Here is a 25,820-nt window from a genome sequence, read left to right as displayed (position 1 = left end):
TTGTTATCTGCTTCACAAACTAGTTTTCTGTGGAAAAGAACTGGAAACAAAGTGATTGTTAGATGGTATTCCAATCTTCATGGCTGGAAACACTTTCAAATGATGCTGTCCTTGAATATCGAGTCGCTAGTCTTTTCCACAGTTGATCTTGGGAGAGCTGGAACCTCTCTGTGGGATAGAGATCAGTGATGACGGTTCTTTAATAACTCAAGGGAAAACTACTTAAGAATTGCTCATAAGCCAGAGCAACTTGACTGACTTGACACTGTGCCTTTAAAATAACTTGTGCATGCCCACCCCTCAAGGTGCATGTTATAGAACATGTGATTTGATAAATGTGAAATAAGAGCTTCATATTATTTGTGGGCCAACAGTTTAGTTGGTGAATTTATTTGTATAGGCCACTAGTCAAAATAATTTGCATTTCCAGAAAAGAAACAAAAACAAATAAACTAAATAAAAATTGTATTATCCAAGCCAAGGCAATATTTGCTTAAATTGGACTTAATTCCAGTCCAGTTCCTTGGACTAAGCACAGTCTCCTGGAGCTGCTGTCTGTATTCCTGTTCCATGGCACAAAGCTCCTTGTAGGGTTCCACAAAAACATGCTTCTTGAAGGATTTTGTGAGTGTTAATAACTTTACCAAAGCTGTAGGTGTTCAATGGAAGGAGACACTTTGCAGAACGTGCCATCTGCCACAGTCTCCTTTCTCTTCCTTTCTTCTTCTCTTCTTCTGGATATATCTTCATGTTATCTGGCACAGAATTGTTTTGCCCTAATTAAAGCAACCTGAGATGATGAATTTGCTTTCTATTACAGGGAGGCTTGAAGTTAGTTTTCTTTCTTGTTATTATTTTAGGTTTGTGTTTTTGGATAATTATGGCATGGGATTGTCATCTGCACCATGACTGACTTTGTAGAATTTCTGAAGGAGGTTGATGGCTCATGGAACATCTGTGAGAAGTAAATACAGCTTGACTTTAGCAATAAATTAATCTTTTCAACCAGGTTATTCAGCACTTATGTTCTGGATACTGTCCCTGATTTCCAGTTTAAATGAAGCAGTTCTGATCCTACGCAGTTACAGACATGGCTCATTTGGCACTAGTTTTGGCTTCTTCTACAGGAGTTCTGCCTTCGCTCTGTCAGGTGTTCAGGAATCTTGGTCTTCTACAGGGAGCAGCAGCGTTGTGAGAGTGTAGAGAGAAGACAGGGGCAGAGCCTCAGACACAGGAAGGCTCCGTCCTGACATTTTTCATGCAAGTGCAGAACCCACTGTTGAGATGCTTGAAAACAGTTAGATTAGCTACTTCATTTTGAAAATAAGTTTGCTTTTTTATGGTTAGGGAAGTGATGAATTATGATTTAGTACTGGGGAGAAGAAAGACTCTCATTCTGTCTGTGTCTGTGTCTCTGCCTCTCTCTCTCTCTCTCTCTCTCTCTCTCTCACACACACACACACACACACACACACACACACACACACACACAGACCCACTCTCTCTGACATCTTAATTATGTATTTGTTGCGGGAAAAATGGTCCCAGTGGACGAGTACTTAATTAGTAGTCATATTCCTGTTATCTGTGTGAATATCAACTGTGAAATAAGAGCAAACACATAGCCTCAAGCCAAAACATTTATTTACTTTATACCACATAGAGAATTCAGATTTGACAAAGTTGCTCCAAAGGCACCCAAGCCTAACAAACAGCCATCTAATTCTGCCTCCCATATTCCCTGTTTTTGTGCTTTCGGATGTAGCTGGATGCTCAGAGGAAATGGTTGTGTCAGAGAAGGTCTGCTATAGAGAAGGTCTGTTATCTCTGCAAGAGATTTTCTGAATATCTCTCAGAGTTAACACTTGATAGTTCCTCAGAATCACCTCAGGAGCAGCAGTGATCACCACATCTGGCAGCTGTGAGGGCTGAGACTCTGAGATTGTGTACGCTGTTCCAAGTCCTACACATCATGTAAGTGTAGGAATTATAAGTGTAGGAAAGCTTTCCCCCCAGGTCCTTAGATTCCTAAAGCCATGGTGCTGGCCCATGCCAATGAGTTCATTTTAGGATAAGGATAAACACCACAATTAAGCCTGCTGTCTTCTGCTGGCTGTAGAGTTCTAAGAGAACAGCTCTAGAAACGAAGCAGTTCTGCGGTGAAATGACAGTGATCCCCCAGGTTCCTCTGTCTCCATGCTCCGGTCTGCCTGAGGGGACCACATCAGCCTCTCCTCTCACCTGCATCCTTTGTTGTCTTTGTTACTCAGTAAACAATGCACAGTGCACATCACTGTCTTCTTTCCCCACATGTCTGGGTTTCTAATTGCACCACCCAGACTTCCTTGAGAAAGGTCACCTGCCATTGTTCATGTCACATTTTATACACTTAGAAAGTGACACAGCATGCAAGATTTCCCACCATGCCTTTCAAAACCATGTGTAAGTTTAATGGTTGTGCAAATCCCAGTGGGTTAAAATGTTGGGATTAAAACCCATTTTATTTTCCCAAGCTCTGGGGATGAGGTCCAAGTTCACTTTCTGGCTCAAAAGAATCACTATAACTGATACTTCTCATGCTTCTGCACTCTCCACACCAAACCCCATTACAGAATTTCTGGTTTCTGTTGCAGCATGTGCTGGCCATTTCTCTGCTCGGAAACTTGATCCCCATGTTGCGATCTTTCTGCCCCCACTTCCCCCAGTTTATTGTTCTTTAGAAGAAAAATTTTAGTTTAAATGCCCTTCTTTGGTGTGGAGTTATCCATGGCCCTCAAATTGGCCACCTCTCTGTTCCCTGCTCATTTTCTATCATCACCAAGACCACCTTCTCTTTCTATGTGTGACAGATAGGCTGTTTTCCATAATTAATAGTAATCTCTGTAGGGTGAGACCGAGGGTATATATTTAATGTCTTACTCAGTGTCTGACATTTGATAGGCACTCGGTTGATATTGGTTGATTTCATAAATAAATTAAAATTAAGAATTTTGAGAAAATGAGATTGTGAATCAGGACTGTTTTTGTAGGATGTAGAGTTCCAGGAATAGGATTTTTGTTTCTATTTTTAAAAACAGATGCAAGAGAAGTTGCAAGTTGGGTCTTCCAGAAAGGCCCCTTGGTCTCATCTAGATCCTGTGTTACTGTTCCAGTTTTGCTGACACTTCATTAGGAGTAGGAGGATCACACTCTAGCCTTAGGACTAACATGGACAAAGGAATAAAGATGTGAATGAGCTGTGCCAGTGCACCATGGTGGGCATTCTGTTGAATTCTCATAACAACCAAGCAAGATGGATTTTATTGCCCTCCTTTTTTTCAAGAGGGTTTACTGAAGCTCAGGGAATTGAAAGAACTTATTTAGTGCCTCATAAGAAGTAAATGTCAGAGTAGGGACTACAACTAATATCTTCCAACACAAAAGCTGGGCTCTTTTCTATGGACTGCATGACTCCTCTATTGAGAAGTGACCCAGGGACAGTAAATAGGGACCTTGGACACACAGTGCAGGGATGTGATATGATCCAGCAGGCGGCAGGGAGCCACTGCATATCCTTGAGCTAGGAGTGAAGTTGGCATGTGAAACATATTAATATAGCCTCAATAAATTGAGGATGAGAGAACTTTCAGAAGGCCAGTTAGGAAATGGTAAACACACACACACACACACACACACACACACACACACACACACACACACACTCACACACAGTCATTCAATACATGAAGTCCCAGATGAGAATGCTAACAGATTTGGAACAATGTCCTGATTAAAAAATGGGGAGGGGGCAATCTATGGAGGGTGAATGGATACAGGACATAAAATTTGCAGTTAAAATGAGAGTGAGTCCAAGATTTTGAGCTTGGAGAGACTAGGAAAATAATATGAAAATTAAGGAAGAGATAATTTGTGGCAAAAGTGTAGATGCTTACTTCAATTCATTGTTACTTGTTTAAAAAAATTGTTTTCCTTTTGCCCACTAGTTTTTGGTGCAAAACCACTACAGATTTCCATCTTTAAAGTAACCATTTATGCTGCTATATCAGTATTTCAAGGGAGCCCTTGGGCCCCCTGAGTGAATCACTCTGTGCTTTCATTTCATGAAACTTTTAGGTAAAGAAATGAGGCTTGTAGGTTAGTAGCTTGTTTCGTACATGTTGTATAAGCTTCTCACTTTGCAAATCTGATCTTCCTAAGCAAATGAGACCCTGTTCTTCTGGCATTACCTGAATGTTCTTGGGTTGAAGTGATGTGTTGACTTTATCCATTTTCATCCCTAGCTACACATGCACTTCATGTGAATTTCAGAGGATCTTAGATATAAAGGCATTTTTCTTGGGATTATTTTTCTGAGAATATATGTATTAAAGATCTCATCAGTTTTGGATTAGGCAAAATTTACCCTCATATAAAAATGTTACTTGATAACCACAATTTCTTCAGTTATGAGGCAACTGTCTGAAAGTTTCAGTAAATATGTAGCATCTTTCAACTTACGGAAAACTTAGAATGGGCTGATTTTTCCTGGAGAGGGTAGTATATCTCCTGAACCTTTTATCAATAATTATCTATTGCCATATATTTTATTGTCATAGGTAATAAAAATTAGTGACTACAGTGTTAGTATTTGAGAATATATTCTGCACTTCTCTGATTTTGACTGTGTCTCTATTCCCTAGAAGGAGTAGCTATGGAATAAGCACTGAGATTTTTGGAGAGAATTACTTAATCCTTGCATTAATTTCTGGTTACATAAATCATTTAATCCAAGCACTGCTGAATACCTCCTACATCTCCTTATGAGGAGCTAGTCTAGTAAATAGAGAATTTGGGACTTCTAGTTCATTTGAGTTACATATTCACTGTCTTAGACAACACAGCTCTGAATGTATCTGAAGTAAAATCCCAGTGCTTCAAAATGTTTCATCTGTGAAGAGAAATCAAGCCAAATATGTGAAATCAGTGAACTTTATGCTAAACAAGAATTTAGGTTAGAAAGGAGGATGAGAAGGTGAGTTGCTGATGGTCCAGACAGAGCAAACTGTGCTTTATCAGTAGCTATAAGTGACAAGTCGACCTCAAATGATGACTCAGGGATTATAGCTTTACTTGCCAGTCCACAGAGTTTTGAACTAGAATGCCTTCCCTTTTGAAATTCCTTGGAATATATAAGGGAGACAAAGTGCACACCCATACACATACTCTTTAACTGAAATGCAAAGTGATATACATTTAATTTATATTCATGTAAGTATAAATGCATACATGCATAAACATTAGTATGTATTCATACGTATACATGTTAATATGGACAAAGGTATATGTTGTCGTTACTGGTTTCTGATTCAATTCTGTAAGCCTCCATTTTCCGAGTAAATTTTGACTAAGAATACTATCTCTGTATCAATCAGGGCTACTTTGAGAAGATCAAATATAGATGAAAGCATGTGAAAATGAAAGGAACACATACAAAGAAGAGCAATGTTGTGTATGCTTTAGAAGATGTCTGTTACATGAGTACTGTGATTTTATTTGAAGAGGAAAAATTGGGGTAGGGGTGTGCGGACCCAGGAATGATTTCCTTTGGCAGCCATGAGCTCTCCTGTGCTGCAGATTCTGAGGAGACACAGAAATTCTGTAAGAAGATGATTTTAAGCCTTAGGCAGGAGTGGCTGGAAGGCACTGCAACTCTTCAGCACAGTAGTTCTGGATCTGGGGGAAGAGTTTAGGTTACTCGGGATCTATGGTAAAGGTGTATGCTCGTGTCCCAAGCAGTACAATGATATGTGGCCCAAGAAATGAGGTGAAGTTTTGGTTTGATTTTAGAATTTTTTTCTGAGAAGTCTTTATTTGAAGATTTATTGTTCCTCTGGAGCAGGCTTATCCAAGGACCAGGGGCAGATGCTTCTATAAATAAGTGAGCAGATAAACTCATCTATCACTGTGCTGCTGTGTTTAATTTTCCATAGTGTGTATTTCAAGGGCATTTCAAAGGAAATCTATGCAATGGCAAGTTTTAAAAAAGTAATTAATTTCTTAAAGGGGTAGAAGTACAAGGAAATAAGTTTGAAATGATGTCTTTAAACAGACACAGGAAAAAGCATGCTAAGGCAGAAGGCATCCTGAACTCCATATCAAAAAGATAGGTCATACCCTGGTATGCAGTCACAGGACAGCTTAGGTGAGCTATGCACCTTCTTTGGGGACTTTGATTTTTACTTTTCTAAATAAAAGTTTGAAGAGATGGTTAACCCTGGGGAAGAGGTGGCATGGATCCGCGGCACTTACCCCCTAATATTTTCCCACTTCAACTCTTAAACAATTTACTGTAGCAGATGAATTTTCATCTTTTATTGGCAAATAATGGTATCAGAGTAGTATACAAACTTTTCAAAGTTATTTTAAAAAATTGTGATGAGATACATGTATCAGAAAGTTTACTATTGTAACCACTGTGAAGGGTAGAATCGAGTGACATTGAGTCTATTCACATCCTTGTGAACTTCTTCCCCTTGTGCTACTTTAGAACTCTTTTCATCTTGCAAAATCAGAACTCTGTACTTAGTCGACAATAGCTCCCCTTTCCTTCCTCTCCTGCTCCCTGGAAACCACCACTCTACTTTCTGTCTTTGTAAGTTTGACTACTTAGGTCCTTTCATAAGTGTACATATTACCTGCGCTTTTATGAATGGCTCATTTCCTTTACTATAAAGTCCTCAAGGTTTATCCACGTTGTTGCTGGAATTGTTGAACATTGAGTCAGTAGGGTCTTTTCTAGGTAGGACCTATCTCCACCAAACCCCTTGGAGTCCACAGCTGGTCTCTTTCCATGCACAGTACAATCTTCCAGGTCATTCTGCCTTACTTTCTTGGCATCCCTTAAACAATACAGAATAACAATGATAATAACGATTTACATAGCATTTCCATTGACTTACATGAAGCCAGTGTCAGACTCTCTTTCCGTGCTAAGGCTGAATAATATCTTATTACATTCATAGACTATGTTTTGTTTATCACTCATATCTGTTGAAGGATGCATGGTGCTTTCACCTTCTGGCTGTCATGAGTAATGCTCTTATATGAATATGGACACACAGAGCACCTCCTTGAGACCCGGATTTCAGTTCTGTGGGTGCATACTGAGAAGTACTTGCTTGGTTTTGCATTCCTACCAAAAGCACACAGGGATTCCAGTTTCTTTGCATTCCCACCACAATGTATTTCTTTGTTTATGTATTTTTGATAGTAGCCATTTTAATGCATGTGAGTTGGTATTTTGTTATTGTTTTGGTTGCATTTTTCCAAAACCCAGTGACTTTGAACATCACAACTATGGGCCATTTGTATACCTTTTGAAGAGAAATACCTTTTCTCCATCTTTGATTGGTACTTGTTGTTTGTTGGTGAAAAGCATCTTGATATTTTAATAATGTTCATGAAAACAGGTTGAAGAGATCTTAAAGTTCCTGAAATATTTGAAAATTTAATATATATGTGTGAAGCAAGGTTTTGAACTACATTGGTTATGTACTACATTGACCAACTGTCTTAGAAACGTTTACCTTATATATTGTTATCTTTAAATCTCTATTATGGAAAAAGGAGAATTTTAAATTTTCTTAAGTAGCGTTGCTTTATTCTTTCCCTACTTTTACTTCCACCATGGATGGTACATGAGCTTGATTAGATACCAAGATAGCAGTTGACTCTGTGACATGGAGATTTAATCACATTTCTTTTAATTCACCTAAAACCTTTTTCTTATCTCCCTCTCCCTTGACTCCCCTCCCGTATCTCCCTCACCTCTCCTCTGCCCTGTGGTCTCGAAGAGACCTCCACAAATAGGTGAAAGTGATGGTGTCTCTTGGGCACAGGCCTCGGAGGGGCGTGTATATGTGTGTGTGGGGAGGGTAAGGCCACCCAGGGGGCAGCTTTGTGAATGGAGGGTGTAAGAAGAATTTTACACTGCAGAGAGCAATCACACACACACTTTCAAACTGTGAGTTTGCCATCTTAATGTCAGTTTTTGAAATTGACATTCTGAAGGGAATGAGTGTCTTGGTGTGTCCTACTACATGAAAGAATAAGACACTTTTACTTAAAATATGATTCTATTGGGAGAAAATGGAGAACGTCAGGAAGAATGATTAGCCAGGAGGACTGGTGGGCACCTCAGAGGTAGAGTGCCAGCCACCCTTGATGAGCACTGAGCTAGGATCTAAGGTGGTGCCGAGGGGCTCACATCTGTTGGTAATTTTTAGGAGGAAATAATAAAGCAGGGGGCTGGGGAGATGGCTTAGTGGAATAACCGCTTCCCTCGCAAGCGCAAGGACCTGAGTTCAATCCCTGGTTCCGCCAAAAAATAAAAATAAAAGGAAATAAGCAGGATTATATATCTCCAATGCCTGTCAACAGAGAATGGATAAAGAGGATGTGGCATTTTATACAATGGAGTACTGTTCTGCTAAAAAGAAGGATAAACATGAGAGATTTATAGGTAAATGGATGCACCTGGAAACCATACTCAGACACACATTACGGTGCTTCTCTGGGGTGAGAAACCTGCAGTAAAACACATAACAGATATTAGGAAATGGGAAGAAAAAGTTCAAATGGGAAGGGAAAAAAGTGTGGGGGGGAAGAAGTGAGAAATTATAAGAGGCAAAAATGGAATTAAAGCATTTGTAAATAATGAGGGGAAGGGGGGCTGAAGGGAAGGAAATGGAAAAAAGAATTAAGATATATCATGTAGGGCTGAAGAAACAGTTCAGGGGACTAAATGCCTGCTTTGGCAAGTGCAGGAACCAGTGTTTGATCTCCTGTTCCACAGGATGCGCTGACCTGGGCGTGGTAGCGCATGCCTATAATTCCAGCGCTGGGGAGGCTGGGATGAAAATAATAATAACATAATAACATACATTAAAATAATAATAATAACAACAACAATAATAAAAGGATATATCATATAGGGCTGCGGAGATAGCTTGGTGGTCTAAACACCTGCTTGGCAAGCACAAGGATCTGGTTTACATCCCTGGTACTGCATGTTGTGCTGGTCCTGAGCCAAGTAGGTCGCTGAAATTGGGCATGGAGGCATCGCCTATAATCCCGGTGCTGGGGAGGCTGAGGCAGGAGGATCACTAGGAGTCTGAGCTGCATAGCCAGACCTTGTACCAAAGAAATAAATAAATGAATGAATAAATAAATAAATAAACAAATATGTAACAAGTATAGGTGCAACTTTCCTATAATAAATGTCATCATTATATATTTAAAATGTACAAGTAAAGTGAAGAAGAAATAAAGATGGATTATAATGGTGAGTGCTTGGACTGCTGGTAGTGTCCACAGGTGGGAAGGTTTTCTGTGAAGGAACTGGCATCTTGGTGTAGGCTTCCCAGAGCAAAGCCTGAGAAGGGGACTTGGGGGCGAGCTGTTTATTGGGGAAACTTTGATGCTGAGGGCCTGTGTACAGGGAGGAGTAGAATCAGGCAGCCAGCAGAATCTTTCCACAGAGAGTGTGGCTCCTGGTGTGAGAGCTCAGGCCAGAGTGCCTGGGCGGGAAGGACCCAGCATGTGGCTGGGCCACTGGCAGCCTGGCCGCAGTGACCTGCCTGCTCCAGACCCTTTTATTCTCTCCCTTGATGCAGCTTAAGGACCCTCAGGAGCGTTACTCTCTTCATAATTAATTTCAAGAATCTCTGAGTTCTATAGGAAATTAGGCCTTTCTATTTGGCAGTCCAAAAATTCGTGAATGTGCTGGGGAGATAGCTCAGCAGCTAAGCACCTGCCTGGAAAGTGCAAGGACCTGAGTTCAATCCCTGGTACTTCAAAATAAATAAATAAATAAATAAATAAATAAATAAATAAATAAATAAATTCACGAAGTTTTTTATATAGAATATTTCTAGGCATTTGTAAGAAGTACACCCCTGGTGATCAAAATCTAATTATATTTATTGGGTAATGTTAGATAAATTCAAATGCAACAATATTGCCTAACAATATACCCCACACAATGTGGAAAGAATTTAGCAAGCTTGCTAGCATTATTATTCTCCAAATAATTAAAAATATGCATCTGATACAAAGGTGACAAGGGAGAGCTGGGACCCAGAAATGACAGAGGGCTCAGTGGCAGGGAACTGAGACAAAAGTCTTCACATCACCTTATTCCTTTCTAAGTCACTCCATCGCTTCTGTTTCCTCCTCCTTCCTTTTTCTTGCTTCCTGGGGACTAATGACAATAAACCAATACAATTTTTATGGCTTTACCAATTTGATGGCATTGTGTGCACATCCATGTTGTTTCTACTTAGCCTGAGGAACTGGTTGAATCCAGTCTTTCCTGGTCAGGACACTGAATCAGAGGTTAAAGGTGCTACCTAAGATCACACTGCTAGGGATTTGAGGAAGGGACTCTGATTCCAAATCCAGTGTTTTCTCCTGTGCCAGGCACCGCCTCTAGATTCACTTTTCCTTTGTCAGCTCTTGGTTTAAATAGAAGGTCTTCAGTCTCACGGGTAGATTATTTACCTACGTGCTGCATCCTTTCAAGTTCTGTCATTGTGGTAGTAGCGCATGATTTTTCCCTCTTGTAATTGCATCAGTTATAACTTCATTAGTGTTACTGGTTTTAAATACCCATCAGTTTCCCAAATTCTAACACTCAGCGTAGGGTTCATTTTCCTCTAAAGGCTGTGACTATTGCCTCAATGTTTTATGTTGAGGGCTTACAAATGTTAGCTCTTATTTGATGTTACTCAGAATTTCTACACTTCTTAAAAGGCTTTCAAGCATTCTCGTTCGCCAAAGTACACAGAACTACCAAACCATATAAAAAATTGTCTTCTCATTGCCTCCCGGTGGCACGCCTCGCGCACGAGGGAATCAGTGCAGCTGCCTGCCTGCAGCTCCGGGAATCATGCAGGATACAGACAACCTCCCTGTGCTGAGCTCTGGTTTTCTTCTACGAAAGAAAGTGGAAAAGGAGCTGTTTATTCAAGCAAGCAATGTGATGGGCTTTACTGTAAGGAGTGAAGGAGGGAAGCTTTAGGTACAGTGTATTTTGGGGGGAGAGTGGAGGAGATTCACCTCACCCACCTCAAAATGATAGCATCAGGGTCACTCTTAGAGCTTTTAAGTGTCTCCTGCCAACCAAGAAAAATCAGATTCTGTTCCCTAGGTCGTGTGGAGCCAGTATGACATGTGAGGGCATGCAGGCATGTTTATATTCTGTTAGGTTCTGTTATTTTCAATTTGAAGAATTGTCTTATTTTTCTGCTGTACTTTTTAATAAAAATCAATTATTTACCCAAATCAAAACTATGTAAGAGGTTACAGCTAGGCAAGTCATGCTCCCATCCCTGTTCCTCTCCCCTCTTTCCTCCCTCCTTTCTTGTATGTTTGGTTTTATTTTTTCTATTGCTTATTTTTACAGACATAGACAAGTGTGCATATTGATGCACAGCCTATTCTCCAGCTCTTAAAATCAGCCAGCTGTAAATATCATATTCTACTTTATGCTCTCTTCTTATGCTATGTCCTAGAAGTTGCTATCTCTAGATGTGTATTTATGTCATTTTTCATAGTTTTTCTTTTCATGTAGTATCACAGTCTACTTAAGTGTCTTCTGAAAAATTGCACTGTTACAATCTTCAGTGAGCACATGGCATGCTAGAATGCATGCCTCAGGACACATATGCTGAAGCATGTATTTAGCACAGCTCTCAGAAGGGGGATTTATAGGTCAAAGGGGGAATGCATTTTGCTCCCCACTCCCCAGCTTCCTCCCATTGGTTTTCGTTTTGTGGTCCCCACTAGCACAGCATGAGAAGGACGGTCTCACTGTGGAGCCCCAACTTTGTTGATTGTATCTTATCAGAGCTTCAGTCTCAGTTTGCTTGCATTTATATTTTATAAAATTCAGTTCAGGTTTCTGTAGGGGTCACAAATCAGTGTGTACTGTGAGAATTCAGTGACAACGGGTCCTCCCTGATGTCACGGGGATGGACAACTCTGTTTCAGACTGAGACCTTGTTTGCAGGGTGCTGAGGATTTCAGGGAAGGACTGAGAAAGCAAAAGATTTAGTTGGGCAAATTGTTTTATATCTTTTCTTGATCCTGACAGTTTCTGGGTAACCTTACTTAAATTCACTTACACTGATTCCAAAAGTTTTAAATCCATATTCATCATAAACAAAAAGCATATTATAAAACACAACCACTAAATTAATTTATTTGAATCTATTTTCCTCAAATTTAAGATTTTTAAATGATCTATAATTTATTGAACAACAGATTTTTAGAGGAAGACTTTGGAAATGGGCAATGAAAATAGATTCTAAAAGGTGTCTTTTGATTTTCAGAATTGTTGAAATCTAAAAAATTAATGTGTTTTGGAGTCAAGGTGTTGTGGTGCCTTGTGTCATGTTTTTAAAAACAGCTTCAAGAAAAATAGAGAAATCTCAATACTTTTAAATTCTAACCGTGAAATACATAATAATGTCCCAATTCCAGTTTGCTTTTCTCTGGTTTGGTTTTCTCTGACTTGTGTATCTGTTATGAAAGGCATTCTTATTTCTATGGATCTTCTACCATTCTGGCATGTGCATATACTTAAGAAGTACTTTTGTCTATTTTGTAAGGTACTTGTTTGAAAAAGTCGAAAAGGCAATGGGCACTTATATTTGCATTTAAATATGAAGCCTGATGTTCTACGTAGCTGATTTTTTTATGTCTACTTTTTAGAGCAGGTTTGGCTTCATAGCAAGTTTGAATGGAACATACAGAGATCTTCCCTGTACTCCCGCCCCCGCGCAGACAGCCATGCCCCGGTGACCAACACCTCCCCCAGTGACATGCTTGTTCCAATTAACAAACATATATTGACACATCATTTTATTGCCCAGGGTTCACAGGAACATTGGCATTCAATCTTGGAGTTGAACATCTGTGGGTTTAGACAAAAATGTAATGATGTGTGTTCACCTAATAAAAATAGAGAGTATTTTATCTGCCCTACAATTCTTTGTGCTCCACTATTTAAATATTAAGACTCAAATTCTATTTTAGTTAATTAAAAAAATCTGAACTATGGTAAAATTTGTATAAAATATTCATGTCTCAAATTTCTTTAGCCCAAAACCTGAAACCATAATTAAGCTCAAACCTTAGAATAGTAAGAGCATTAATTCAATTTTATACGAACATTTGAACCAGTCATAAGTGTAATCATTAAAATCTCGTATGTCATATTTTTCTAAGTCCCACTGATAACCAAACAAAGGTATTTTATTCACAGTTTTCTATTCCCTAAACTTTTCCTTTATGCCATGTTTTTGAAAACAGCTTCATTGAGGCACACTGTTTTGTATCAAAATCTATTCTATTATACAGAGCTTTTTCTGGGAAAATTTACTAAGTGATATAACTACTGCAATAAGTCAGTTTTCAACAGTTTTCATTATACCAGCAGATCCTCACAGCCGTCTGCAATAAATCTCAAACCCAACCCTAAGCAACCATTACTCTACTCTACAGATTTCATAAAAAAGTCACAAAGTAATGTATGTTGTCTTGTATCAACAACATACATTCAAGGTTCATCCATGTTTCAGCATTTGTTGGTCACTTGCTCCTTTTTATGATTAAATGATATTCTAGTGCCATGAACATTTATTTACCAGTTGATGGACATTTAGGTTGTTTCCAGCTTTGGGACACTATGAATAATACTGCTATAAATATCTGCATGAAAATCTTTGTGTGGGCCAGCACTTTCTATTTCTCACATGTAGATACCCGTGGAAGTGGAATTGTTGGGTTGTATGGTAATTTATGTGCTTTTTTTTTTTGTAGAGACTACTGAACTATTTTCCAAAGTAGCTTCTGAATCTTATTTTGATATTTTATTGTCAAAGGAAAATAACTTGACCTATGCCTCAGCATTTGATAGATTTATTCCATGTGCATCGTATAACTTCCTTATGTAGGTGTAATATACATGAATGATACAAATATTTTCTTCACAATTCTTAGTCGTTTGGAGAAGTAATAGGTAACTAAATTCAGTGAGAGACATACTATAAGGGAAGCCCATTCCTGCTAATGGGACAATCAGGGGGCACCTGTGCCAGCATAGGGTGAGCAGAACCCATCTAGGGTTCTGGAAACTTACTTATGGAGTGAGGCAGGAAAGAATAATTTGCCAGGCAGCAGGAGGCAGCCTTCCCTGTTCATACTCTGAAATGCCATTGTGCTCATTGACATCGTTTTCCTGTATAGTTTATATCTCCATGTTGAGTGTATTGTCTCTGGAAAGCAGAGATCTCTGGTTTGTTCATGGTTGTATTCCACATATTTGGCACAGTGCCTCAAGTGAAGAGGGTCCTTTGTTGAACAAATGAAGGTCCAGAGCCCTGAAGATGAATGGTAGCAGAGTGTTTCAGGGAAATACAAACACAGATGACTCCCTACATGAGGGATGATCAGCATCTTTACTTTTTAACATTTCCCTCTGACATTTTAGCACTGATAATTTCACTAAAGATGTAAATTTAGTGCTACCCAGTGGTAAGAAGCACATGTGTTGCTCCACAAAGTGGAAAAAAAATCAGAGATACAGGAGGAGATGTGGCTGGGCCAATATCCTGGGGAGGAGGATTTCTGAGGGCCCTGTCTGATCCTGAAACATAACGTGGTGGAATGAAAAGTAGAGTTGTCTCAGAATTTAAGGCTAGGTGGGGTGAGAAATTTTGCTCAAGGTAGAGGGTTAATGTCATACTTCTGGCAAGAGAAGAAGGCTTTTACTGCATCAGGCTTCAGAGGGAAATGTGCAGGTACCAAAGCACAATTTTCAAGTTACATTTTAGAAAGTTAGGGATCATGGAAGGGGTGAGATTCTCTTCAAGTCAGTTATTTTTGTTAATTGTAACAAGCAACAAGGAATCAGAAAGAACTAGGGGGAGGAGAAGGAGAAAAGAAGTCTGTCAGGCCTGCAGCATTTTCCGGCTGTGATTGTCATTTTGGAGTCATTTTGCAAGTCAAATAAGCAAGGAGCATTTTTGACACAGTTGTCTGTGGCTTTAAATACAACTTGAATATCTTCAGAAAAAGGAAAAAGTCTTTGCTTATAAGGGAAAATTAATTGAGGAAACGCAGAGCGGGTTATGGTCAAATTTATTTGGGATCTTATTTAAAGGAATCATAGTCAATTCAGGTATGAAGAAGTGGAATCCATCCACATGAAGGTTGACAATTTATCTTTTATATTGATTTACTTTTAAGTAGACAAAAATGCGAGTGTATGTATGTTGCACTTTTTGAGTGGTTCTTCTATTGTCATTTGGGATAGACTTCTTGTACTGAAAAAATCGTTGAGAAACTAAAGATCTCACAAATTGGGTATCAATTTTCATTTGGCTCTATGGAAGTACTGTGTTTTGTTTTAATTTTATGTTTCTTTTTGGTGAGTATGAATAAAGGGACTGGGAAAGATTGGATTGTGGTGCTAATTAGGGCTTGATCATAATAGGCCTTCTGCTAAGGCACTCAGAATTTATCCAAGTGCAATGGGCAACTGTGTAGGGTTTCAACTAGAGAAATGACATGAACAATGCCCATGGTGCCAAGATTTGCTGTGACTATGACTTTAACACTCAGTGGGATGGAGAGAGAGAATTAGAAAGAAGGAGAATAGCTTGAGACATGTGCAGTAATTCAAGAAAATATTAGTGGTGATCTGATGGAGGTGGAAGGTCATAGGTACATTAATGATATGTGACAGATGAACCAAAGATACAACTTTGTGTTTATCTGCATGGATTCCAGCGATCATATTACCTTAGGACATTATTCAACAGCAAAATACCAGACCCTGGCTGAATTAAAAGGAAAATAGGGTTATTTAGCTGAGAGTCCTGGAGACCCAAGGTCATGGTGCTGGTATCTGTTCAACTTCTGGTGAGGACCACGGACTTCCCAGTTCTTGGCAGACAAGTGGAAAGAGAAGTGTTTGCATGCAAAATATGCCAGACATATGGGTGCCTTCCCTTCTTAATGACTACTCTGATCCAAACTTGAAGGAATAATAGGTCATAAGAAAAGAATTTCTCTGAGTGACTCAGGTACATTTAAAGGCCTCCATATTGTAGTTAGTTAGCACTGTCACGTTGGGTGCCGATCCTCAACGTGAGTTTTAATGGAGACAGATACTATTAACACTATAGGTGGGCTGGGAGATTACCCCTCAGAATCTGTTCTTTGGTATCTGGGCAGAGGTAGTATTTTTCTCTGAAGCAGAGAACAAAACAGAAAGGAGCAGGCAGAAGGCCTGTATAAGGGAGCAAGATGCTCGGTTTGGGTTTTCATTTGTCACTCTTGGGGAGCCTGTGGAATACCATATGAACAGTGCACTAGACAGCAGCGATCTGGGCAGAAGCTCCAGTGCTGAATTGCAGTTTGAGGAATAGGTGCTGGAAATGTGTGTACAATGATTCAGGAAGCCATACAACGTGTGCGATCACCCATGGAGAGTACCTGGATGAGTGCCAAGTTTGTGGGCAGAACTTGGGGAAACTCGGATCTAAGAAAACACGGATGGAGAAGACCCCATGAAAGCAGAGGCAGGGGGGCAACAGAAAGGTGCTGTGAGAAAACCAAGATAAAAGGGTATGTTAGGGAGGAAAGCAGCTGTAGTATAGTTGCTAAAGTTCAGTCAAACGAGGACTGAAAGAGGGCTGGTGAGATAGCTCAGTGGGTTAGGCACCTGCGTAGGCAAGCACAAGGGACTAAGGTTTGATACTGGCACCACATGCCATGCTGGCTCTGTCCCTGGGTGTGCTGAGTGGGCCACAGAGACCAGGTGTGGTGGCGCATGCCCGTAATCCCAGTGCTGGGGACACTTGAAAACAGGAGGATCACCATGAGTCTGAGCTGTGTGGTGACACCCTGTATCAAATACATAAAAAACTAAAAAACCAAGAAACAAATGAGGAATAAAAAGAAGACTGGAGGTAGCAGTTTGAAAGTCATCAGGGTTAATGATATCTATGGTATCAGTTATGAGAATTTTAACAAAAATACTTCACTATAGTATACTTTTATTATATTATAGTAACATAAAATCAACTAATTTAAAAGGAGCAACTCAGTGCAGTTTAGTATAGTCACCACGCTGTACAACCATCTCCTTTCTCTAGTTCTCAGAAGTTTTCATCATGCCAAAACGTACCTTGAGTAGTTGGTTTTCATTCATTACTCCCCAGTGCCAAGCTGTGTTCTGTCTTCTTGAATTTTGTAGGCTGGTTTCTTGAAAGAAATAGAATTAGACAATATGAGAGCTTTTGTGTGTGACCTGTTTCATTTAACATAAAGTTTTCAAGTTTCGAGCATGTAGTATGTATTAATACTTCATTTTTTAATATGCACAAAGAATCCTCCATTACATGGATATATGACAATTTGTTTGTCCATCACTTTTTGATGGTCTTTGGGATTTTCAGTCTTTTGGCTACTGTGAATCGTGCTTCTGTGACCATATATGTACATGTATTTGTTTGATTACTATATCCATTTTTGAATCTTCTCAGTAAATCTCTAGAGAGGGAATCCAAGGTAGACAGCAGTTTTTTAAAAATATGCTTCTATTTGACATTGAGAACTTACAGAAAATACTGTGTGTCATATAAAATGTTGAGTAATTTGTATTCTCTTTGGTGGCATAAACACCTTGTGATAACTAACCAGCCTATCAATAGATAAGTTTTATGTGCATGTGGAATATATCTGACATATATGAATATGCATATAAATTTGAACATGTGTATATATGTGTACAAATATGTATAGTCACTCAGTGATATATACATTATATAAAATATATTAATGTATATTATACATCTATATATTATATTATTTAATATATACATATTAAAGAGAGAAGTATATCAGGATTAACTTTTGACTTATGAGAGGGAGGCAATGGAGGTAAAGAACTGAATAATTGAATGACTCAAGTCATGTAGGAGATGGAGGATGGAACTATGGTTGAATGTCTCACAGTCTGGTTCTTTTGAAGGTTGAAGTAAGTGCTGCTAGTTGCAATAAGAAAAGGAGGCAGAATGATGAATTGAACCAAGAGCACCTATGGCATTTTTTCATAGCTATCTGACTTTAAAAATTAAGATTATATTCTCAGAAACAATTTTAACTCATAACCCTCAAGCCATTGACTCATCTATATTTAATCTGTGGAGTTGTTTCCCCACTCTTAGACACCAGTGTCAATGAAAGGAGATTTGGATTCCACTTAAGACAAACAATCCAGCTTCACAGTTGCTCAGTTAAACTTTATTCGTGACATGTATCTTAACAAGTTCATAGAGAGATAGGACCATGATTACATTTCCGGTGACATTTTTGATTATTTAAAGCAACATTTCTGCTAGGTCCTTGTGTCATTTTCTCTTGGAGTCTTTGCTTTACAGGAATTGATTTTGGAAATAAGTTTCTTCTGTGGGATGCAGATGTATAGTTGAATCCTCCAGACATTGTTTGAAGATTTGGGAGAGGAAATAATGTTTGTTGATTGTCTCTTATGTGTTTTATTTGTCTAGACTCTGATTTTAGTCATAACAATTAGCAAGAAGTAGGTCCATGATCGGAATACAGATTTGCGGACTCCACAGTTAGGGCTCCGTCCACCATATCAAGGTGCAAATGGGTTTCACCTTATGTGTTTGTGGTAGTAGGATGAGAATGAGGCTGAGGGTGGCTATGAGCTCAGCAGGAAGTAGGTCTCAGATAGGCTGGCTTTGTGGGTTCCTTGCAGACAGGAAGGGGTCAGGGGCCCTGTGCCTGCCCAATATTGACCATGCCTAAGCTATATCATGCCACATCTCATGAAGAGATTCTGGGCAGCTTATCAGAAAATATTAATTTCTATCATAAATTTGGTACCTAGAATAAGTCCCTTGTTAGTGCTGATTAGAGGAGGTATGTATTTATCCTACCTTATTTTATTTACATCATCTCTATCACATTTACATAATTTCAATAATTCCCAAGATTGATGTATTTATTCCTATTTGTGGTATGTGTTTATTTCAGGCAGAGAAAGCAGATGGATTTGTCAACCTTTCGGATTTCACTGTGGAAAGAGCATCTGAGTGCAAGAAAAAGCAGTAAGTCATTTCTGAACCTCCACAAAACTGAGTCAGGGTAGTGTCCTTGTGTAATCATCAGATGATGTGGAGATGTGGGGGTGAGTGAAAGCCTCCTCTTCCGGCATTTCATTTGATGGAGCTTAAGGGATTATAGCACCCTTGAAGACTTGCCATGAATGCTATTAATTGTGCCAGTGATGGAGTGAACAATACATTCCTCTTCAGGACTGGCAGGGTGGTCAGATAGATGTCAAAGTTTGGACCTGGTAAAGAGAACCAACAGTTAAGTAGGTCTCATCAGAGTTGTAGACCTAATAGTGCAACCATTTTCTCTTACATCATGGCATTGTCAGTAGCACCCCTGAGTTTCAATTCTCTGAGATGTTTGGGATTGTACTTGTATATAGATTAAACCTAAAAAATTTGAAAACAGACAGGAATGAGGCACTCTCCAGCTCATGATCCTTGCTGAGAAAAGGAAGTAGAACAACCTGGGGAATCAGTTGGCAGCCCAGAGCTCAGAGGAGTCCAGGTTCTGTGCTCTGGTCTCTGGGATCCTAAGCAGGGGCTCTTCTCAGGGCAGCATCCTACTGTTACTGTACATTTATGCTGTCTTTGACTTTTAAAATAACTTTTCCACTTTGGATATCTTTTCCAGTCTTATTGATGAGACATTTCTCTCCTGACTTATGGTTTTAGTTTCAGCAAATTATTGTTTCCTTGTAAGACAGTTACTAAGTTGTTTGCTTTAGTTCTTTGCCACTCTGATATAGCAACATGTGTGCCATGTTACATGGGTTGTGTTGATTTTTGTGGTTTTTGATTGGTTATATAAAAAACAACTGTCTTGTCCTGTGGGACTTCTCATATACATGATAAAGTGTAGGCATTTTATTTGTTATGGGCAAAGTCTTAAATTTGTTCTTCAAACTAAAAGCGACCTTTTTATTTTGCCTTTATTGATAAAGAGTGCCTCACACAGGTTTCTGATGAATTGTCATGGTGCAGAAGTCTATTTATCATTATTTTTATGAATAAAACTCTGGCGTACATGAGATCTAATTTGAACAAAAACTTTAATATAAATATTTGAAGTAATATCCCTTTGACTATCAAACTTGATTTATTATATATTTAGAGTAAAGCAGTTAATAATTGAAAAGAAATAGATATGCCCATATATTTTATTTATTTATTTATTTATTTATTTATTTATTTATTTATTTTTTGGTTCCTCGAATACCTTCAGGGCACTTTTGGCCAGCGGGAGAGGTGTGAGGTTCGAACTCCAGCAACCTGAGGCTGACAGCTTTGTGGAAGCAGCCACTTAAAGGCCTGAGCTAGGGCCAGGCCCCCTGCCCATATATTTTAAATGGAAACTACTGACTACCTAAGTGTCAGTCTAAATATGCTAAACTGACTTACAGAATGATATATGAAATAAGGACTGGGCAGTATATATTTTATGCAACAAATTGTTTGTAAATTTAAGAAGAAAACACTTTTATGGTGCTTCTATTTGATGGATTTCTTTTCTGACCCCTAGATGTTTATAAACACTAATTGTTATGTGCTTGTGTTTTCCCCCATCCAAGTGCATTTAAGATCAACCATCCACAGATCAAGACCTTTTATTTTGCAGCTGAGAATCTGCAGGAAATGAATGTGTAAGTAGAGTAAATTGGTAAATAAAACCCTTACAAGAACACCTTACTTTGGTTGTGTGCTGGAACTTTCTTCTTATTATTTTATTATTATTATTATTTTTTTACTTTTGAGCAGGGTCTCACTATGCAGTTCAGGCTGGCCTTGAGTTCACTTTATAGCCCAGGCTGGTCTCAAACTCGCAACAATCCTCATGCCTTAGCCTCCTGAGTACAGGCAAGTGGACTGGAATTTTAAGCCTGTGTTACATCAATTATTGTTTTACTTATTTCTGTTATTTTAAGGATTAGTTTATTTAGCAGCTACAAAGCTTTCTTATTTGTTCTGTAGTAATTGGAAGCATTTTGGAGAACTACTGATATCAAAATGGCTATTTGGGAAGAAGTCATGAGATTGTTCTGAAAGAACCATGACGTCAAGAAAGGACTAGACAGAAATCAGTATAAGAAAATGTTAAAACAAATGTTGGCATCACAAGGAAAAACACTTGAACGTATTATGTAGTTGATCACAGCTTGTTACATGCAAAGTCTGTTTACGACACTTAATAGGAGGAGTGTGATTATCATGTAAATTCAAGAATTGATTACCTCATTATGTACCACAGACCACTTCGTAAAATGTCCTCTCTCAGATCTAATTTAAAGTTTTCCGTACTTGGCTTCATTTTTTAGTGTTATCTTTAAATAAATGTATCATATATCTACCTATTCCCTACTAGATTAGATGAAGATGTCTACATTGGCTGTTGTTTGAATGAGGCTGAATTTGAGGTATTGACCCGAAGCATCAGAGAAGATGCCTTTTAATTGAAACACAATGTCAGAATCCTCATTTTTTTAATACTTTATTTATTCATTTATTTGGTATAGATCTCGCTACACAACTCAGACTCTCAGATTTGTAGTGTTCCTCTTGTTTCAGCCTTGTCAGTGCTGGGATTACAGGGACATGCCACCACACTTGGTTTCAGTGGCCAGCTCAGCATGGGGATGGCATGGCATGCACTGCTAGGGATTGAACCTAGGTCCTTGAGCTTGCCAGTCAGGCACTTAGACCACTGAATTGTCTCCCCAGCCCTCACTGACTTTTATTACCTTCAGATAATAAATTAAACTATGTTTATGGAACACCCACCTTGTGCCCCATTGTAACAGGTGCTGGATAATAACAATAAACACATCCACAGGTACATTCACACACACACACACACACACACACAATCTTCCATGCATAGAGCTTATACTAAATATGTATTTCATTTATTTGTGTATAATAATGCCTTTACTTATTTGCCCTGATTTTTCTCTGCCTTCTGGTTTTAGAAACTTAAAAAAAAAAAAGAAAATAGAAGTTGCTTTTCACTACATGCATACACAGAGACAGATACACAGACCCACACCCTGTGACAGGTCATCCTTTCAGGAGAAATACCTACCCCTTCTGGGTAGATGCCTTTTCACCTGTTCCCAGCACTCAACTCCTACCCCCTGTCTTCCAGGGATGAGGTAAATATTGCTCCCAGACATCTGGGAAACCCCTGTAGTAGACATGTGGAGGCAGGGGCAGGATTGGACAATTGAATCTTCTAAACAAGTCTTTGATTCTTTTAGACAAACCATGGAAGAAGTTGTTTCTACACTGTTTCTGATTTTAGCTTTTTTCCCCCTTGTATTTTTCAAGCATCTGAGAAAAAAATATATGACTGTATACATAAAATGAAAAAAAAAAAAAGAAGAAAGAAAGCTTCACAGTCAAAACTCTTCACTTCTTTTTTTGTTTACATTGGGGATTAAATCTTTTTGGTTAGCCTACCCTTGCTCTGTGAGTGGTGCAGGAGCCTGTGGAACAATGGTGATGTTAGCCGGCAGTTGAGCCAACCATGACTTCCATGTAGCCCTAGTTGGTGTGTGTAGGCAGGGAGACGGTGCTGCTATTCTTCCCTCCCCCAGAAGCCTCTTGCTATCCTTGACTTCTCTCAGAGCATCTCATTCAGAGTCTCCCCGCCCCTCCACATCATTCCATCCATCCTCAGCTATTTCCTTCCAAGTACATACTGTAGTTCTTTTCTCCCCAGGGTGGAGTGAGAAAAATTGGGCTTTTCAGTGAAATGGTTGCTATTCAGTGTTTGTTACCTAGCAAACAATGAAAGGTTTGACCCTTACGTGGTTAGGGCCTATTATATTTCCAACCAACTTGCTCTCTAAATCATGTCTTGGAGTTATTCAGCTCCCTGCTTCCCTATCCTATCAACTCCTCAGGGTCTGCTAACATTTCTGGTCTATTTATCTTTCATTTGCATGTTCTCCATTTGCAGATAATTACTGAATGGCAAGTACTGTTGCCTGAGGATTAGCTTGTATTGTATGTTGTTGGCTCCTAAATCAAAGCCAATCACAATTCCTAGCAGGATCAAGACCTTATTGGTCACCTATTATGTGAAGTATTATTAATTTTCCTTGAAATTCTGTTAATGTTTCTCTTTCCAACATATAAAGTGTCAACTGAAATTTAAACTTAAGTTTTCTTGATCTGTTTTTTAATCTGATCAGTAAAGTTTATGCTGGAAACTTGTTTATTAGATCACTTATGGGTACATAGCTCATTTTGTCTGTATGTGGGTATACCACAGGGTGTTTATAATACCATTACTGGATTTTATTATTCTGAAGAGAACTTTTCTAATAGCTAAAAATTGCAAAATCTTCTGGTAGCACCAAGTTAACATTGCCTTTGTCCAACAAGATTATATAGGCTACACTTAGAGATTTAGATTTAGTAACGCCTGAAAAATCTTTCATACTTCTTGATGCAGTCTATGTAAGACAGTAAAGGCTGTGTCTTGGGATGGCTTAGTTGGCTCAGCTGGAGGAAAGAAGGAAGAGGTGTTGGAGCAGGCGGCATTGGAGTAAGGGGCTGTATTTCACATATACACCTCCTTGGGTAACTTCATTTCTGGATGCTGATATTTAAAATTAATTAAATGTAATAGAAAATTTATATATTCTGCAGAGACCCTCAGTTTATCAGTGTAGGGTAAGTAATGAAAGTGTTGGTTTCTAAGCAGGCTGCGCTTGCTGCCTTTCTCAGACAGTGTTTGTGGGAAGATGCTCTTGTTTTGTACATCTATTTCCTAACACTGTGCTCCTCAGGCACACACATTGCCATTAAGCTAATATACAACAAACACCCAGGAAACATCTGTCATCTTCTTTTATGTAAATATAAATTGTTTTGTGCATCCATCTAACCACAAATGCAACTATCTTACTGCAATAAGGTTTAAGAAAAGTTCTTAGCCAAGGAAGTATTTAAAGTCAGTGAATCCTAGAAAAATGTGGCATAGGACTTTTTAGGATGATTGCTGAGGACCATGAGCCTCAGCAGACTAAGGGTCTGCTTAGGCAAGTGCAGGAACTGGGGTTTGATCCTGGGAACCACATGCCGCACCAGCCCTGCCCCTGAGTGCACTGAGCCGACCACCGAGACTGGGTGTGGTGGCACATGCCTGTAATCCCAGTGCTGAATATAGGCTGAAAACAGGAGGATTACTATGAGTCTGAGCTGCGTAGTGAGACCCTAAACCAAATACATTTTTTTTTTAAAAAAAATGCCAATTGCTGATTTGTCACAGTAAATATAAGGTATGATAAAAATCCATAATAAATGTTTAAATTTAAAAAAATTATTAAGAGACATTTTCAGCATTAATTCTCCTCAAAATACTTCCCCTTGCTTTGAACACCCATCACAGCATTCTTGCCCTCTTTTCAAGAAGTTCTTTTTGTGTCTTTACAAAGTGGAGTCAAAGTACAGCGAATGATGCCATCAAATGCATCCAGTTTTGGAAAAACAGGCTTGTAAAAGCATCCAGTGTCCTCATCTACCATATTCACCTGAGCTGACGCCACGTGACTTCTGACTGTTCTGTGAAGTAAACATTGCAGCAGCTAGTGGAAACCCCACAACGACACCGAGGATTTGGAGGCAGATTTCTTTCATGCTGATGGGCACCAATTGGATCATTCCCAAAATATCAGGCCCCAAGGTCTCAGGGAGGGTGTTTCTTATGGGGTTGAAAGCAAGGAGAAGAGTACTTGGCTGTCTTTGACTGGCTCTTATAATACCCACCACAGTGACCTGCTATACATCACAGGGACCAGCTATTTCTAGGAGACAGAAGTAAGAAGAACTCTAACAGGAACTATTACCCAGGCCACTAACAAATAGGCTTTTTTTTTTTTTTTTTTACACTACAAATGACCATGAAAAGTAAGTGCCTTGAATTGATTCAGGACATGGAGGCAGTTATAGCAACTGAGTAGTACTGCAGAGTTTGTGCAGCCTGGGTGGTCTTTCAGTTTGCTGCCTCCTAACATCTCTGAGTGGAATACATGGTTGCAATATAATTCTCCTTTTGGCCAATAACATTGCCTCCCAAGATGTGCCATCTGGAGTGAACAACCCCTTGGCTCCTCCTCCTGGACTACACACTACGACTAAAGGTATTCATACAAAAAGGACTTCTAAAATCACTTCAGAAAATGGTAGGAATAATACGACGGATATGTTCAAAGTGAGGCAAGGGGAATACTTTGAGAGGCATTAATGAAAATGTGTCTCTTACTGTAATACATTTAAAAAAAAATTCAAATATTCCACGCATGTTTTGATCATACTTCATAAACAAATAAAGTCAATGGAAAGGGCATGAGATTTAGGTAAGGGACAACAGGAGTCTTTTCTTTATGATCTATCCATCTTCACTTGGCTATATTTTCCTATCCTGGAAAGGTCTTAGGTATGTGTTTGGCTTCAGGTACCCTAAGTTCAAAAAAAAATTTCTTTTGGCCTTGTGTTTGTCTTTTAAAGTTTGACTACTTAGCTTTTAGAATATTTTTATTTTTGGGGGATGGATTATTATAATCATGAAATCAAGTGTAAAATAAAAGTTGCTATTATGGTATTTAAAAAATGGACCTTGGG

General features: G+C 38.9%; 1 protein-coding gene across 7 annotated transcripts in view; it reads left to right on the top strand.

Annotated features, from left to right (window-relative positions):
• Positions 1-25,820, top strand: part of Ipcef1 (interaction protein for cytohesin exchange factors 1) — a 215,062-nt gene that overhangs the window by 144,737 nt on the left and 44,505 nt on the right. For all 7 annotated transcript variants that reach the window (XM_023712255.1, XM_023712253.1, XM_023712257.1 and 4 more), the window contains 2 exons: positions 19,114-19,187; positions 20,765-20,836. In XM_023712255.1, the coding sequence (XP_023568023.1) occupies positions 19,114-19,187; positions 20,765-20,836 (146 nt within the window). The remainder of the gene's footprint in view (positions 1-19,113; positions 19,188-20,764; positions 20,837-25,820) is intronic.

The sequence above is a fragment of the Octodon degus genome, unplaced genomic scaffold (assembly GCF_000260255.1).
Source record: "Octodon degus isolate 3935 unplaced genomic scaffold, OctDeg1.0 scaffold00024, whole genome shotgun sequence".
NCBI lineage: Eukaryota > Metazoa > Chordata > Mammalia > Rodentia > Octodontidae > Octodon > Octodon degus.
This window is presented reverse-complemented; position numbering and strand designations above follow the sequence as displayed.